This window comes from Haliaeetus leucocephalus, unplaced genomic scaffold (genome assembly GCF_000737465.1).
Source record: "Haliaeetus leucocephalus isolate CR32 unplaced genomic scaffold, Haliaeetus_leucocephalus-4.0 Scaffold626, whole genome shotgun sequence".
NCBI lineage: Eukaryota > Metazoa > Chordata > Aves > Accipitriformes > Accipitridae > Haliaeetus > Haliaeetus leucocephalus.
In genome coordinates this window covers 2,514,456-2,528,587 of record NW_010973062.1, presented here as the reverse complement: position 1 = coordinate 2,528,587, position 14,132 = coordinate 2,514,456, and the positions used below count along the sequence as shown (strand labels likewise).

General features: G+C 38.4%; 1 protein-coding gene across 1 annotated transcript in view; it reads right to left on the bottom strand.

Moving 5' to 3' along the window:
* The window catches only part of PCCA (propionyl CoA carboxylase, alpha polypeptide), a 295,541-nt gene extending 281,798 nt beyond the window's left edge, over positions 1 to 13,743 (bottom strand). The window contains exons 1-4 of the mRNA XM_010578343.1: positions 13,732 to 13,743; positions 9,905 to 9,982; positions 6,641 to 6,688; positions 6,490 to 6,558 (exon numbers count right to left, since the gene is read on the bottom strand). Of these exons, the coding sequence (XP_010576645.1) occupies positions 6,490 to 6,558; positions 6,641 to 6,688; positions 9,905 to 9,982; positions 13,732 to 13,743 (207 nt within the window). The remainder of the gene's footprint in view (positions 1 to 6,489; positions 6,559 to 6,640; positions 6,689 to 9,904; positions 9,983 to 13,731) is intronic.
* Between the last annotated feature and the right edge of the window lie 389 nt (positions 13,744 to 14,132).

The window sequence follows — 14,132 nt, the reverse complement described above, 5'->3', positions numbered from 1 at the left end:
AAACTACACAAAAGGAGTCTGACCTGTTCCAAAGGTCATATATGTATTTCACATCATCCTATTACTGAATAAAATGCACAGCCAGTCTTTGGAGAACAGGCTGAAACTTTAGGACTCTAGAGCTCTGATGAGCCCCTGACTTTTAAAATTGCAGATCAAGCTTTCATTGCTCCTCACAGTCAATGAGAAATTGATTATTTCCTCATCAACAGCACCCTTCACCAATCCACTCAGCTTAGAAGCAATGATACAGTTTTAAAAAGAAAAAGCAGACTACACTTGGCAGGCAAGATACAATTTTGAACAAAAACACACTCCTTCCACAGAAGTATTGGAGTCTTCACAGGATGACCACCACTGACATCTCTTATGCTACTAGTTCACTAGATAAGGCAAGGGGACAGGATCGTAACATCACTTCCACCATCTCTTGTGAAGAAATAAGCAACGTGCTGTCTTGGCTTTGAATCAAAAGGTAAATGCATTGAAGGAAGAGCAGAACACCAACTGCAAACCTGAATGTAATGTTTCCTTGGCACAATCTGATACGTTCATATTCTGCACACCTTGGAAACAACACCATTTATGAAGAGGGAATTTCTCCAGACAGTACATGGAGGCAGAGTCCATTCTATACACTCTGGACAGCAGTCTAGGAATCATGTGTTTAAACAAGGCATTAAAATACTACCATTTCCTAATATTAGAGTACCTAGAGATATGTGAACAGATCTCTCCTCAGGTTATCTGAGCACAAACTCCTGAAGTGCCATTGGGAGACAATGAGCTGTCAAAATGACTGAATTTCTAGTTTTGTACCAGATGATGGAAGAAAGTTTTGCATATTGGATATTTTAAAGAAGTAAACGGAAAAAAAAATTAGTAAATGAGAGTTTGGACAAAGTTTAAGACCTCTGTATTTGTAAGTTAGTTACAAGTAAATAAAACTCAGTTTTGGATAAAATTCCATTTTTCAATCTAGTTAAATTTTTTAGATTAAAACTTAAATGCCAAATTCCCCCACAATATTTATTTTTGCCAACTAGATTTCTTAAGAACAAAAGAACCTGACAGCACCCCATTAAACTATAGGGAAGTCTTCAGCAAAATTCAAAGTTTTTATTGTTTCAGTCAAAAGCTCAACTTGTTCACCCAAATTCATTCAGCTCAATGCAGATTTGGTGTAGAAGCTTACAACCTTAATCAGCTTTGCAGTTCCTAAACCACATTTCCCCCAACTACCTTTTGAAATACTGCCTCAGACTCCAAGCTTAAAAAAAAAATAATAAAATAAAATAGGAAAGGAATATAGCTCTTCCATTTCTAGGTAATTTGATTTTTTTCCATTTTCTTTCACTCTAAAGACTACAGTTTCTGGAGAACAGCTGAATTCTGTGCAATTATTTTTACATCAATAAAAGCATTTGCATCATTTTTGGTTGTGTATTATCTAGTAGAACAAGATGATCTGCAAAAGCTAAAAACATTTGGAGATGTCTATGCTTAAGGCAATTTAATACAATAGCACCTGAAGTCTTAAGTGACTGACAGAAAAAAAAAAACTATCTTAAAGAAGTATAACTAACTGTCCACTACTCTGTAAAGTTTTAGTAGTTTACATTACTTTCCCATGGGATTTTTTCAGTCATTTATAGTTCATTGCTTCGTATGGCTATAGAATCCCTGCTGTGTTAAAAAATGCCAAATAAAATTATATCTCATTCACTGCTTTATGCTATACCTTCTTTTGTTCAGATCCAATTAGTGAAAGCTTGTTCTTCATTTATCATACTTTTAGCTGATTACATTAGGCATTACAATAGTTCTCTAGCTTTCCTTGACAATGTTTGCACCATCAGTGTTACATTTATGGTTGAGGAGGCTCTTTCATCTTAACCCTCTATTCCAATCAGTTCAGGGGGAAAAAGTACATACGATTACTCTTGTTCTCCCGAAACTTCTTTGCTTGTTTTCTCATCCCAAAAATAATTCCACCAGATGTTTTAATTAAAAAATTTTCCAAATTCTATTGGTCCTTCCCCACTTTGACCTATCCAAGTGTAAAGAATTAGTGTCTTGCAAGCTGAACTCTGAAGTTTTAAAGCAAAAGAAAAAAAAATCAGCTTTTTGAACAGTATACAATTTCTTCCCTTTGCTTTCCCCAAAATAACAGATGTAACGAAAAGTATTAGCCAGGATTTTCAAGACCCTAAAAAGCATCCATTATGACCTACTTTTCTCAACATAATCAGTACCACATGAGCAACTGTATGTTCTATGGGGGTTTCAGAAGCCATTTTGTCAGGCTGTTTTCCCCAACCACCACAATGATTTTATTTCAGGACAGTTGTTAAAGCAGCAGCTTCTCTTCTGCTGCATAAATAACTTTGGACATAATCTTTTTTCCCCCAATTCACACCCGCTCCCACCTCTAAATGTAATCCAATCCCATTTAATACCATTTCCAGCTACCTGTAACTCTGCCTTAGTACACAAGCACCCAAAAGTCTATGAAATCACCCACCTCCTTTTAAGCTTTGTTAACATTCCCTCCCTATCACCTTAACAATTTTAACCTATAGAAATCCTTCATATCTTTGGCAATTTTTTTAATTAAGTGCACAAAACAGTATTTTTGTTCTTTGTATTTTCCTTCTCCAGGTAAGCTTAATTTGGCTCTCAGTAGGTTGTTCAATTTTTGCCATATTCATAATTTATAACAGTCCTTTCTGCTGCTTCCTGCTCATAACAGTTAGTGAACTTTTAATTTCTTGAAATGAAAATTCCTTTGTACTGTTATAGTCTAGTTACTTCTCATTTATATGTAAAATTAGTATGTCAAAATGAATATTGCTCTACAGCATACTCAAGACATTTGCCATTGTTCCATAGAAATTAAGTCTGAAGAACAAGAAGTAGTAGTTTCACTGAAAATCTATATGTATTTAGGCTATTCCCAGCACCTCCATTCAGCACTATAAACTCCACAGGGATTTCAGAGAATTTTAACATTTAAAAAAGAAAAAAAGTTGAATATTCAACAAAAAAAAAAATTTCCAAAATAAAGTTCTAGGATAAGATTATTCACTAATGAATCTTAGAGTATCTTTATTCAAAGAACAATGATTTTAAGACTATGTATACCATTCCCATCCAAACACCGGTAAAAATGCCTGCTTGAGTCATTTATGCATATGACACTGGATGGGGAATAAACTAGAAGCTATCACTTAAGAGCCTGAATTGCGAGATACCTTGCAATATTTTTTCCCCCCTTAAATAGTTTGCAAGCACACTCAAAGAACCCTGCTTCAGTGCAATTTCAATTCTGTTTTCAACCAGCAGGACAGAAAGGAAAGCCAGAGAGATGTAACAGACTGTCTGGTTTGGCCTCCTTTTAAAGTTATTTGTAAAAATGAATTAGTATCAAGAGTATCAGACTACCCATATTTCAGCAAGTAGCTACACAGGTAATGTAGTAAGGGGCTATTACTACATCTCAAAGGTTACTCTAAGTTCTAAACAGAAAACTTACCTACTGCAATTAATGTTATTCCTAAACACTTCAATCAAAAATATTTTTGTAAGCCATCCCTACCTACTCCAGTCAGTTAAAACCAGGTCCCCCTATTTATAGTAAAGACAAACAGCTTTGGGTTGAGCAACTAATTCAACCACATACATCTACATTTATTCCTACCTTTGGTTCAACAGCTATCAACCTCGGGGTAGCTACCTATGATATTCATTGCCTTTGTGATACAAGTCTTAAAGGAGTGAGGAATGTCTTGCTTAATCCTGTCAAGCACAAAATAAAAAGGATATTCACAACTCTTTTACAGCATCCCACCACTGAGCAAACAGGTTTCTCCTAGCTACATTGAGGACAGAGGTTCCTTTGGCAGGTTGCATCAGCTCCTAAGTTTGATTTCAGAGTGTTTGAGATTTTGCTACCACTAGTATAACCAAGAAGGTCACTGTTGATGGAACCTGAACAAAAACGAACACCACAGGGCAAACATGGTTTGTTACTTTACGGTAAGTAACACAGTCAAAGAATTCGGCCTCTGGACTCATCTATCCAGATCGTCCAAACTGACAGTCACACACACCCCTGCAATGGCCAGGTTGTTCCCACAAACAATGAATAACTGGAGGTAACCAAGTCGTTAAATGACAGATGACATTAAACTGTTTCCCAGTGCAAGCACCCAAGGTAGTGATTAAAGGATGTATGGTAGACAAAAGCAACATATGTATAACTAGACCAAAAAACTAGCTTAGACTTAATACCACTACCCTATTTTTAAGCACAGAGAACAGTGTTTCAAGTAGCCTTTCATTTTCCTTCAAACACTTGGAGCTTCTTCAGTGCACACAGCTAATGCTTAACCTTGTACAGATAGGTTTGATTGGTCTTTAAGCAAGCATACAAGGAGCTAAGCAGACACTATTTCACCCTTACAGCATTTGTTAGAGCTTTCTCTCTAGTCCACGAACTCAAACTATCGGCATCTCATTCAGCACACCTAATGTTATCTTTATGAACTGTTATATTAGTGCATTTCTGAGATACCAGCTTGTATTTCCTTTCTCTTATGAACTGTTACAAATTAAAGACCCTGTTCATATTTTAAAGCTAAGACAGCACTGCAGACTGAAGCAGAATAGACATATTTTCAATTTCCTCTTTGTAATGCACTATTTGCACTCCCTTCCCTAAGGTCATGAGTTGTACTTTTTCCTGTCATTCTTATTCCCTCATTATGTTCTTCAGTCTTGGTTTTTACTTACTACTATCAGATTTTTTCATAGTCTCCAGCTCATAGCAGAGCCCACACAATAACCAAAGCCATCCAGAGACACTGGAGAGAAGACCAACTCATTTTCTCAAGTCTGTTGCACACTAGTGAAAGAAAACGTTTTCTTTTTTTTAACCTATTTTCAGAATGAATTCACTCCAGTGAACAAGACTATGCAATGCTGCTAAACACTGAATCCCTTTATCCTAACAGCAGTTACGATATACATAAGATAGAATACAAGTACCCATCAGCATGCTTCAGTTTTACTAGAGGGATTATAGATCATACAGAGTAGTTTGTATTCATATCCACTTAACCTTTGGCTTCCAAAAGAATTAGGATTTATCATGAAGTCTGACACCTATCCATTAAGAATTCATTTCACAGTCCATTGAGCACCCACAAGCTACTATAGTCTCCCAGTTATGGCTACCAGTTAAAATCCAGACCAACTATAATTCTTTCTGAGGTGAATGAAGAGTACTTGGCAAAGAAGTCAAGTAGTAGGGCATTTGTCCTATCTCAGAAAATCCAGTTTCAGTCGCTTGCTCTACCTACAGCCTATTTATATGAACTGAGCTGGTCATGTAGGAATAGAACCACAAAAGGACTCAGACAAAAGCACTGTCAAAGTCCAAAACTCCCACCAGTTCTCACCTTTCACTTAACTCTGAAAACACCTAAGTTCTAATTACTTTCACAGATTCCATCAACCATGCTTCAGTTTTTCAGTGTTGAGCAACCCACCACCTATATTCACAAGTCCTGTCCTCCATAAAATACAAATTTATTTTTTTCCTGATAGCTTGTCTGAGGGACCTCTTCTATTAAATCATAACACAGGGGTTTAACTCCCTTCCAGATTTCAACAAACTATCCCAGGACACAGAGGCACCCCCATTCCTTTCTCTTGTACCAGTTCTTGCAGGCAAGGAATAATATGATGTTCTCTCTACTCAACAAGGATATGCACGTATGACTACACTTGTTGTTATCACAAAGGAAATTACCTTCCTATTCTTGCTACAAGTCACTTAAAATACTTCTAAAATAAAGTAGACAAAAGACTACAAGACCTGAAAATGGGCAAGTAGTTAGACAAGTACCTTACTTGTCTAGATAGCAATTTTACCACCTTCTTGCCATGCTGCTGAATATTCAAGGCACCTCAATATCCTCACCAAATGGAACAGCTCCGGTAGGCCCATTCAGCACACCTGGTAATAGAGGCCATTCCTCTGTGAAGTGGGAAGCAATGACTTGGATTTACCAGGCACAGGAACAATTTATACCAAGTTCTATACCATCTCCTAAGATCCACTTTTCATTGCCTTTTTTGTGTACATTAGCAAAACAAAATTTAGGTTCCTCTGCCACTCTTACACTTGGTGCACGTATCTACCAGGTGTTACTGCCTAGCTTAATCCAGGGAAAAAGCAAGGTAACATTTACATGTGCAAAACACAGAAGATTTCACACAAAAAAACATGCTAAATACTTGTCCAATCCTCCTCACCCTTGTCACCTCCCCCCTTTCAAGCACATGGAGAAAAAGGACATATACAAAGATACTTCAGAATTGCCAACATGCTCACCATGGTAATCAACAAGCCTGCATAACAGTTGCAAGTCTTGTTGAGCTACTAATAATCCCATCTACCATTTGAATTCAAGTAGTACTTACAGCATTGGCATCAACATCACTGTGTATGGCAACTGTTTTAATCCCCATCTTCTTACATGTTTTGATGACCTACCATATAAGAAGTGACAATTATCAATATTTAAAATACCAACAGTTTAACTACAAAAAACTTAAAAGATTACATACTTACTCGGCATGCAATCTCCCCTCTGTTTGCAATAAGGAGTTTTTCAAAAGTCTGAAGGGAAAAGAACAATAAGAATCTTGAGAGATGAACAAAACACAAGTTTTTCTCCCTTCAGAAATAAGCATTCTTTTCTCCTCCACTTCCACTAAAACCCTAGCTTATCCATGAGCTTGTAAGTCCGAGATCACCTACTTTCAAAGGGGTTCTGTTGATTTAACAATGATGATATAGCATAAACAGTATGCATGCTATACTAGATCTACCTAGCATAGGCACAGGTTCAGAAAAGTTCAGAAGAAAAAGGTGTTGACTATTCACACCAACATTCCCTGACTCTCCTTACCACACACTCTGCAGAAACTAGAACTCTACAGAAGCTCTAAGAGCCAGCCAAGTCCAGGGAAGAGACATGCTGGCAGGTACGGTGGTCAATGCCTCTAACCAGCACAGACGACCTGGAATACAAGACTCATCTGTTTTGGGACATCTTTAAAAGACATTCCAATCATAAGGAGGAGAGGTTCCTCCCTGACCGGAGCACGGAAGGTAAAAGACCAACACTTCTGCCCTGCACAGGCATGCTTGGAATTGTACCAGTCTTGCTCCTCCTTGCAGCTGAGCCTCAGGCAAGGAACCTGGCAAAATCCTGCACTGCGATCATGACACTGCTACACACTCAATACAAAGTAGCAACCAAAATGCAACACAACAGCAAATCAAATCTAGTACACCCCTGAAATTCACTGTCACTTCTCACACTAGAGTGAACTTGATGCTGTAAGTATACCTTCAATACTCCTACCATGCCTGTAAGAAGGGGATAACAAGCTGTCAAAAGTCAATAAGCCTTACATCCCAGACAAAAATTTCCCATTAAGAAAGAGTGGTGGAGGAGCAGAGTTGCTCAGCATAAAAATCTCATTTCTGGGAGTAAGGGTTATTGCTGTCACTGGCCTTGCTACTAAATACACAGGTGCACTTTGATACTGCACCTGCTTGGTTGTAAATACAGACTGCCACTGAAAGGGACAATCCTGCTTTACACACTGACTCCCACTGCTTTCCATGCATCAGACCTAGCAGGGATGCAGCTTCAGGACACATCAGTTCAACACACTAATCGAACAGTCCTACTCTGCCTCTCATGCTCCAAATCAAAAAACAGGTTAGGGAACCAGCAGGACTCTCCCCTTCAGGGGCAGCCTGCAGTCACACCAGATCAGGTTTATCAAACTATACCGCATGACTTTCGATAGCTATTCTCCCTCCCGTACACCAAACAACTGGTTTTTATATGGACTGGGGGGAGAAGTATTGCCACTGCAACAGTAAAACTGTTATCCCCACAGTCATTAGTTAATCTGGGGAGGGGAAGGCAGGTGTAAGAAGAGAGGAAGGAACACTGCAAAACCCCAACAAGAACTGTTATTGACAGACTAGGGTATGTATTGTTTGCTCCCCTACTCCAAACAGACATACCAAGGTGCCCTTGACCAAATTTACTTCTTCAAAGTCAGGACTGAGCTGGCATCACATGACCAGTTTAAAAATACTACACAATAACAATCTACAGAAATTAAGCAATAAAACCTTCCACGTAAGAGCTGCAGAAAGCTTATATGGTAAATTCAGCCAAATCTGCTGAGGAGAGTGTACCGCTGTCTCGTACACAGGCATGCACACCCCCCACTCAAAAGACTGATCTTAAACATCCCTAAGCAAGCTCAATTATCAGAGGTACAAATACTGTAAGAACACCACAGGAGCTAGCAATTTGTTTGGAGACTTTTTTTAGCTGGGCACCTGGTCTAAAATCCAGTGAAAAAACTGAAAAGTTCCCAACATGCTCACAAAAATCAGTTGCTGAATCTAAATTTCAGCATTCTAGGTACTTGAAGTTTTTTAGGCATACAAACTTAAGGGGGAATTAAAAAAAGCTCCCAAATACTTGGCATTGAAAAGTTTAATAATTCAAATACTTCATCAACTTAGTTCTTGGTATATAAGAGTTGTTTCATTAATCAAGTATGGTCACTGTGCAAGACACGACTCTCAGTATCAAGATGTTAAGAATATTTGACATACACTTTTATTTTCTAATTCTGCAATAAAGACACTAACAGGAAGAGACTGGACTCTCGCTCCTGCTGTTAAAGGCAAGTCTCAAGTCCAGCATGTTAAAAAAAAAATAAATAAAAAAAAAAAATCACATGCTGCTTTGAAGTAACATGCAGCATTTCTTTTTTATGTCATTTCCACTAATTAGCTCCAAAAGGTCTCAAATGAAACTTTTGTCATTACAAAGACAGTGGAAGGGGCAGTGAATGGAAAAAGCAGAAAAGAGGTTAAACTATCTGTAGTAGCCACCAGTTGGAATGACATAGCTCGTAGTTAAGAGAAACCAAATACTCAATTACATTGTCTAAACATAACTATGCCTTTAGAAAAGGAAGGCAAACTTGATTAAGCAAGGACCTTAAGAATACAGATTTCTTCAAAAGACTTCTTTTTAAGCCACGGTTCTAGGTACATACAGGTTTTCCCCATTTTCTAATACTGTTTCACTCCTGGTTAATTCCTTCTATACTGGTATACAAGGGCAAGCCTACCAGTCCTGAGTTGTCAGCATTCTTGCCCTTCAATACTAGTGTACCTTCAGCCACATTATTTTTCCAAGTGTGTTACTTCAGAGGCCATGCCAAGACAATCTCCCACAAGAAAAGTTTTTCTTGGCTTGTAACTGTAAATTGAGATGGCTGCACAAGTCCCAAGATGAGGATTTACTATTCTCTGCAGGCCCTAAAGGCCCACCTTTATCCAAGCTCTAAAATTCTCACCCCTGTGTCAGATCATTTAACAATCATGCTGCCACTATTGCATGCTTTTGTTTCTATGAAAAGCTTTTGGTTAGTCTACCTCCCACGTGTTTTAACAGGCCTATACTCCCCCATGCAGAATACTAATACTTGTTTCATAATTATAACATGTTCAGGCCAGTACGTAACTTTCCCAAGCTTGCAATCACTTATCCAACCTTCTAAGGTATGCACCTGAAGTAGCATCCAATCTTGACAAGTATACTGTAAAAGCAACTTCCTTTTTGATTTAAAAAAGGAAGAAAAACATGCTATTAAACTAGTGACTGTACACAGGTTATACTAGGAGAACTACCACTGTTAGTAGCAGCACGGGACAGGATAGCTTTAAAAGACAAATGTCAGTGGTACAGTAAAATGTTAAAGAGAAAACATGCACCATACTACTTACCTTTTCATTTGGATCATACACAGATGAATACAGTTTATGTGAAGTTATAAGGCACCATCTTGAACACAGTATTTCACACTACAGAAGAAAGAGGGAGTTAAATGTTTTTCTCTTGCTACAGTATTCCAGTAAGATAAAAACAGTTCACATACTAACATCTTGAGCAAACTCTTCCATATCCTTCCATTCTCTCACCAACTGGACAAAAGCTTATAAAGATCTGCCCTCCCACAAGCACACACCCAACAAACAGTAACCAAAAACAATTCAGAAGCTCTAGATACGAAGTCATTAGCTTAGGTATAAATGATTTTTAATAAGCTTGCCACTATACCACCTTCTTTCCTTCTTGTTCCAAGAAATACCTACAAAGTTCTCAAAAGAGTATGCATCCATGTGTGCTGCGTATAGGAAGAGGTCTTTGCTGCTAGGGAGCTGCTGGGAATAAGGCAGGTAATGGACTGGACCAGTATGGAGAGCACAAGTAGAACAGACTTTAGATGCTAGTTCAGCTCCCAGTCTTCCCTACCACAACCCCTGATGGTGGTCTGAGGAAAAGAGGCCTTTTTCTCCTTTTCTCTGAGACTTCTGCTCTGAACCAACTTCTACAAAGACAGCTCCTATAGTTTAACAATTTTGCATGACATGTCAGGAAAAAGCAGCATACACGTGCTATTTCAAAGAGAACACGATAGATGATACAACAGATTTGCAGGTGTATTAAGGAGGAGATTCAGACAGGTACTTCTCAAGCAAGTCAATTCACAGCATAATGGCAGCTACAGTTAACCATAAACAAAAATAATCAGACAGATAAATGACCCCACACCAAAGTTGCATCAATACAAACAGCTCTGGGAGAACTACACCTGCTCACCCAGTTGGAATAAAAAAGACTGTAAAAAGCCCTAATACTGAATATTGCCTAGTAGGAAGCATGTAACAGCAGTGACTGGCAACTGCCAGAACTCAGAACCTGTCAATTCTGTCTGAAAGAATCATTTTCAGAAGTTGCAGAAATCTAAGTAGTAGAAAGTAAAGGCTCTCCTGTGAGAAGACTTTAAAAAAAAAAAAAAAAAAAAAGATGAAGACTGACTACACTAAACTAGAAAGGAGACCAAAAATTAAGGAAGTATATGTTCATATAAAGAATATTGAGAGAGAGCCAGAGAATTCAGCTGCCCCTTCCACAACAGCAGTGAACATAAAAATTCATCAATTTTTCAATTATCTTAAGTTTACTGTAAGCTCATATTGGTTCTGAAGTACCAGTGGCTGGCAGTAACTGGAATGAGAACACTCCTTACGCAGCCCTCTAGCCTGATCTAGATACTTTTCATGTATCACAGAAAGCAGAAACCACCCCAGGAATGAGAAGGGCATCACATTTGTAATGCAGCTGACATTATAATGTTAAAGGAAAAACAATATATTTCAACACAAGCCCTGTGATACAGAACTAAAGGAAGCCTTAGAGCACGCTACCTCATGTCAGCTCAGACCAAGCTTCATGACTAGAAAGCTGCTACAGCTTCACAGAAGATTTAGATGCCAATCACTAGTGGCAGACATAGCATACACTGTCCCAGGTAATCTAGATCAACTTAATTATTCTGGAACAATTCAGATATTCTTAATTATTCTGGAACTAAAAAGTCAGTGGAAAGCAATTGTTCCACCCTGTTTCACATGCTGGGTTCTCTCCCATTCTTGTGTTTGTTTTGGTAGGGTTTTTTGCTTCTTTAATTTTTTCTCTTCACTCTCCAAAAATAAAATCCAGAATAACAACCTGAAAGGCAAATCATTTGATGTGCTAGAATCAAAACCACCAGAGGTTGCTTTTTTTGTAGGGGTATATTATTGTTCAACTGAGAATGTGACACTACAAGCTGTTTCAGGCATTAAAGAGGGAAGATACAGTTAAGGACAGAATTCCGCCAGCTGCAACCATATCTACCAGCTGGTTATTATCCCAAGTTTATGGCAGCACAGTTACACCTTCAGTGACTATACTGCAATTTAGATCTTGTCAGAGGGAAGAGCAAGGATAGCTATAGCAGAAGCAGCAGACTACACTCTCCTGCTCCAGAGTACACACAGTTAAGCAGATAGAGTTCCTCTCCTGTCAAACACGATTGACAGAAGTACTTGTGAGACCACAAATAGTCCGAAGAAGGTCATACAGGACCCCCCCCACAAAAAAAACAAAACAAACAAAAAAAAAAAACAAACGACACACCTCCACCGAGTTAGTATTATTCATTGAAGAAAGTGCTTGTTCAGGGTCAGTGGGGCTAATCTAAATACTTGCAGTTAGCTAGAGGGGGAGGGGGCAAGGGAGGAAAAGCTTCTGAATTTTCTTGTAAACACCTTTTATACAAAGCTAGTTTTGAACACATATGAGAAGCCAGAAAAGTTATGCCACAGATGGAGACTGGAAGGAAAGGTTATGATGGGAAAATTAGTTAGCATTAAGGCTTGGAATCTTAGCCATGTGCTGTCTTGAAAAAATGCCCTATTCAAACTTTTTATACAGAAAGAGTAAAGTTACCAAGCAATTAAAAAAACTGAAAAAGCATTAAACCACACTCAGCTCTGTTTTTACACTACAGAATTAGACAGATTTCACATAAAGATTTTGTAATAGCCTAACCTAATCATGGATCTATGTTTAAAAACTTAACTACCTCCTCTCACACACACACTAGAATCACTTAGAGAACCAGGTTCAGCCCTGAATTGAATACATGTGGGGTAATTTCCTAAAACAAATCAAGCATATTGCTCAACTCAGATGTGAAATTCCAACTCTAATCCACAGTTTTGGAAAGAAGGAGCTGGGGGGTTTTGTATGTATCTCTACCAATATACACTAAGGTTTAAGAGCTTGCTTAATCTAGAATCCACTTCAAGAAAAGTCTCTTTAGAGGTCTGCTCCTAGCCACTATTAGCAATTGAATAAGTAGTTAAAAATAAAAAGACATTTTGTAAATAATGCACAGCTAGGGCCACGAAGGAACACCGCTAAATTGCCACCTCCAAATCGACAGCTACTCAGGTGTCACCTGCCCCAGGCTCCCAAGCTCCTGCTATAGGTAGGTTCATTAAAAGATACATCAAAACCCCCAAAGAACTCTCAAACCACCAACCAAGGCAAGCCAATCTAACTCTCAAGGTACATGCTTAATTGGCTGCCCCCCCCCAAACCAGGGTATTATACCTCACATAAAAATTTCCTCAGAACAGAGCCCAGAGAGCTCAGCTTGACCTAGTGACTTTTTTGTATCTTGCAAAACTAGGAGAGGGCAGCAGAGTCATCAAGTATAACCTATTTTTGTCATGACTTGTTACTTTAATTTGATGAAGCTTTTGACTCTTGAAAGCCCAAGAACGCAGACTATTCATTTATGAGAGCTCAACTCTGGACTTCTGAGTTTGGCTTGGAGTTTCCCACCTCTACTGAATCCTCAAAAAACAGATAGTGTTAGTACCGTATTTTGGAAAAGCACCCTGCTTTATCTATTAACTGCACAATAGCCAAACTGAGCTCAAACCTGAATAGCTGTAACAGTTACAAAATAACTTCATATACATCAACCTACCCAGTAATTTGTAGAACTGTATGCTCACCATAACACTGATGCTTTGAGGTCTAGCTGAGAACCTGCCTCCCAGGGACCCAATGCAGCCCTGGGAAACCTCTTCAGGTGGTTTAAGGACACAGCACACAACAGCAAAACAGAAAATTAACTTGTTATTTATAGATGGCTTACATGTGTGTTTGTAAAGGTTTATATGTCCCTCATTGAGAAAATAGATTTCCCTACCATACTGGTCATCTTGTAAATTACTCATTGATACTGAGCTTTACAGGCAGAAAAAGGTCTCAATGTTGCAATGGAGATGCACAGTTCCAGATTCCAGACAGGAAAAGCATCATATACCAACATTTGCTTTAAGAAGTCTAATATGGGAAGGAATGTATATTTTAGCATTACTAGAAAATACAGTAAGCAATGCCCAATAGTAACAGCTAGAGTACCATACTTATTTTCATTAGTCATAAATTCTACCTCTTCCTTCTGTCTTCCGCTAGCAATATTACTAAGATTTTTGCCCCTATGCTTTCAGGGATTCAAGTTTAAGACACCATGAGAATAGCCCCTTTATATTTGCAGTGTACTTCCCATTAGCCATAAGTATTCCTGAGTGCTTATAAACATGAAGA